Source organism: Aplysia californica, unplaced genomic scaffold (genome assembly GCF_000002075.1).
Source record: "Aplysia californica isolate F4 #8 unplaced genomic scaffold, AplCal3.0 scaffold00444, whole genome shotgun sequence".
Lineage (NCBI taxonomy): Eukaryota > Metazoa > Mollusca > Gastropoda > Aplysiida > Aplysiidae > Aplysia > Aplysia californica.
In genome coordinates this window covers 80,844-83,101 of record NW_004797714.1, presented here as the reverse complement: position 1 = coordinate 83,101, position 2,258 = coordinate 80,844, and the positions used below count along the sequence as shown (strand labels likewise).

Genomic DNA, 2,258 nt, shown 5'->3' with positions numbered 1-2,258 from the left:
TTTCCTGAACGTTCGGAGAAATAGTGCCCAGCTTTATTTTCCCGAACGTTCGGAGAAATAGTGCCGGCCAAAAAAAAAGGCCACCTCTATTCTCACTTGGAGTTGGAGTGAGAATAGTGCAGGCGAGTCTTGTGGCTATTCTCACCCGGTGCGCGTTCACCAAATTTTGCGTTCACCCTAAACCACAGAATTGTACACTGTGATAACAGAAAAATTGTAGAATTCTGTGCCGTGAACAAACGTTCCATTACAACTGTAGACGGTATTTTTTTACTTTCCCTCCCGTCTCACACTCAGCTACCAGTTGTCTATTTTCTACTAAATATTGATGCGCTGAACACGAATATCAACTTCATTTCCGTCGCAAATTAATGGTTTTTGAAATATTTGATTGTTTTTAACTGAGATAGACATGCTTTGGACCAATCGGGGGGTTCCAGGGGGGGCCTGCCCCACTGGGGTAAAAGAAAATCTGGGAGGTTACAGGGGGGCATGCCCCCCTGTTTTTACACCCATAATTTGATATTTTACAGAGATTTGAAATTGTCTTGAAAATAATTGATTTGCGACAGTTTTAGTGGCTTTATGTGTGATCTGCAGCAAACAGTACAGCAGTTTGACCCCTGAAACAGTGCATCTGTGTGCGGGAGTGAAAGTAAAAATTTACCCTGTAGCCTACTAAAAGTGTACAATTTTGTCTGTGGGCAGTGGAGAGAGAGAGAGAAAGAGAGAGAGGAGTAGCGCGAGAATTTCCGGGCAAAACAAAATGGCGACCCGCGTAGTTCGGCTCGATTCGAAAAGTTAAATAGCCGTAGCATCTTTGTAGACAACCAAATTAATTTACTTTTGTGTTTTAACATCATTTTTTAACTTTGTTTTGGTCAATTTGATCGTCCACACCGATAGACAGTATTCAGAAAGAGACAGAGAGAGAGAGAAGAGGGGAGGAGATGATCTTGCGAGAACTTCCGGGCGGGTGAGAATAGCCACTTTCATCTAGAAATCTAGATTAGATGTAGCTAGTAGTAGCCATCGTTTCTACATGATAATATTGTAGTTCTGCCTGAATTGTGGAAGCTTTCTCAGTTTTTTGATAAACCTCCTAGGATTTGACTCCTTTTTTTATGACGTCTTAAATTCCGATCAACATGGGTAGATCTAGAGACTAGATCTAGATCTAGAATCTAGATTAGATCTAACAATTGTTTCTGACATTGTCCTTTTAAGCTTTGAAAGTAAAGTCACCAAACTTAAACGGTTATTATTTTGCTAATTTTGCCTTTGACAGCAGCCGACCCCCACCTCTTTCGATCTCAAATATATCGACTTTTCAAGAAAGATGAGTATTTTTCTTCCAAAGCAAGACAAATGAACAACAGTTAAAAAATATGATATCCATAACTCCATGCCCAAAAATTGACATGCGCCTGATGCCCCTGTATGGTGATACTTAAAAATCAGACACACCAGTTTCAATGGCCATTAATTATGCTTTTCTGCATTGCAGGTTAGGGCACACATGAACAAGACTGATTGTGCTTTTATCGGGAAAGCTCTTTTCCATTTAACTCTAGCTAGTACTAGAGTGAGAAGTCTCCGGTGCCGGCTCAGTAGAGAACTTCACAAGAGAACAATACAGCAGCATGTTGGCAGAAAAAGCCTTGGATTTGATTCGTGAACTTCAACGCACGCTGAGTGGCACCCTCTCTCCATATAATGTAAGTTAAGTAGTGGTATAATTACAATGAATTGATATGTTAAAAGATGAAGTATGAAGATGAAGAGCCTGCCCCCTAAACTGCTAAACCCTCTCCTCTGATTGACAATTCTACTCTCATCTGTAATTCCCAACTGCCCAACTACTTCCTCTTCTTACTATTTTTCTGCCTCTAACTTAGACATCTGTCTGAATTTATTTATCTGGCTCTGGTTTTTGTGCTTTTTTGTACATATTGTCGACAAAAAGTTTTTGGTCAACAACCCTTGCCTCAGGCCTCAGACTATTGAAAACATATTATTCTGTTTGTGCAAGTCCACTGAAAGGTCTACTGCGATGTTTCTGTTCTGCTTGACGGCCTACCATGGACCAGTCTGACAACTGTTTCACTTGACTTGATGGTCTACTGCAATCTACAATACTAAAAATGTTCCCACTTCTGTGTTTTATACAGGCTTGAGACTGTTATGGCTGTATTAGAAGTATATATGTCGAAAAGGGGTGGGATGGGCGGAGGCCCTCTTAATTTCTTGAAGTAGCA

At 40.6% G+C, this 2,258-nt stretch overlaps 1 protein-coding gene across 2 annotated transcripts in view; it reads left to right on the top strand.

Moving 5' to 3' along the window:
- Positions 1–2,258, top strand: part of LOC101847602 (DNA replication complex GINS protein PSF1) — a 12,413-nt gene that overhangs the window by 1,132 nt on the left and 9,023 nt on the right. Inside the window, exon 2 of one of the 2 annotated variants that reach the window (XM_005104972.3) lies at positions 1,508–1,718. The exons of the other annotated variant lie outside the window; for it this stretch is intronic. Within the exon in view, the coding sequence (XP_005105029.1) occupies positions 1,644–1,718 (75 nt within the window). The 5' untranslated portion in view covers positions 1,508–1,643. The remainder of the gene's footprint in view (positions 1–1,507; positions 1,719–2,258) is intronic. 2 annotated transcript variants of the gene reach the window in all.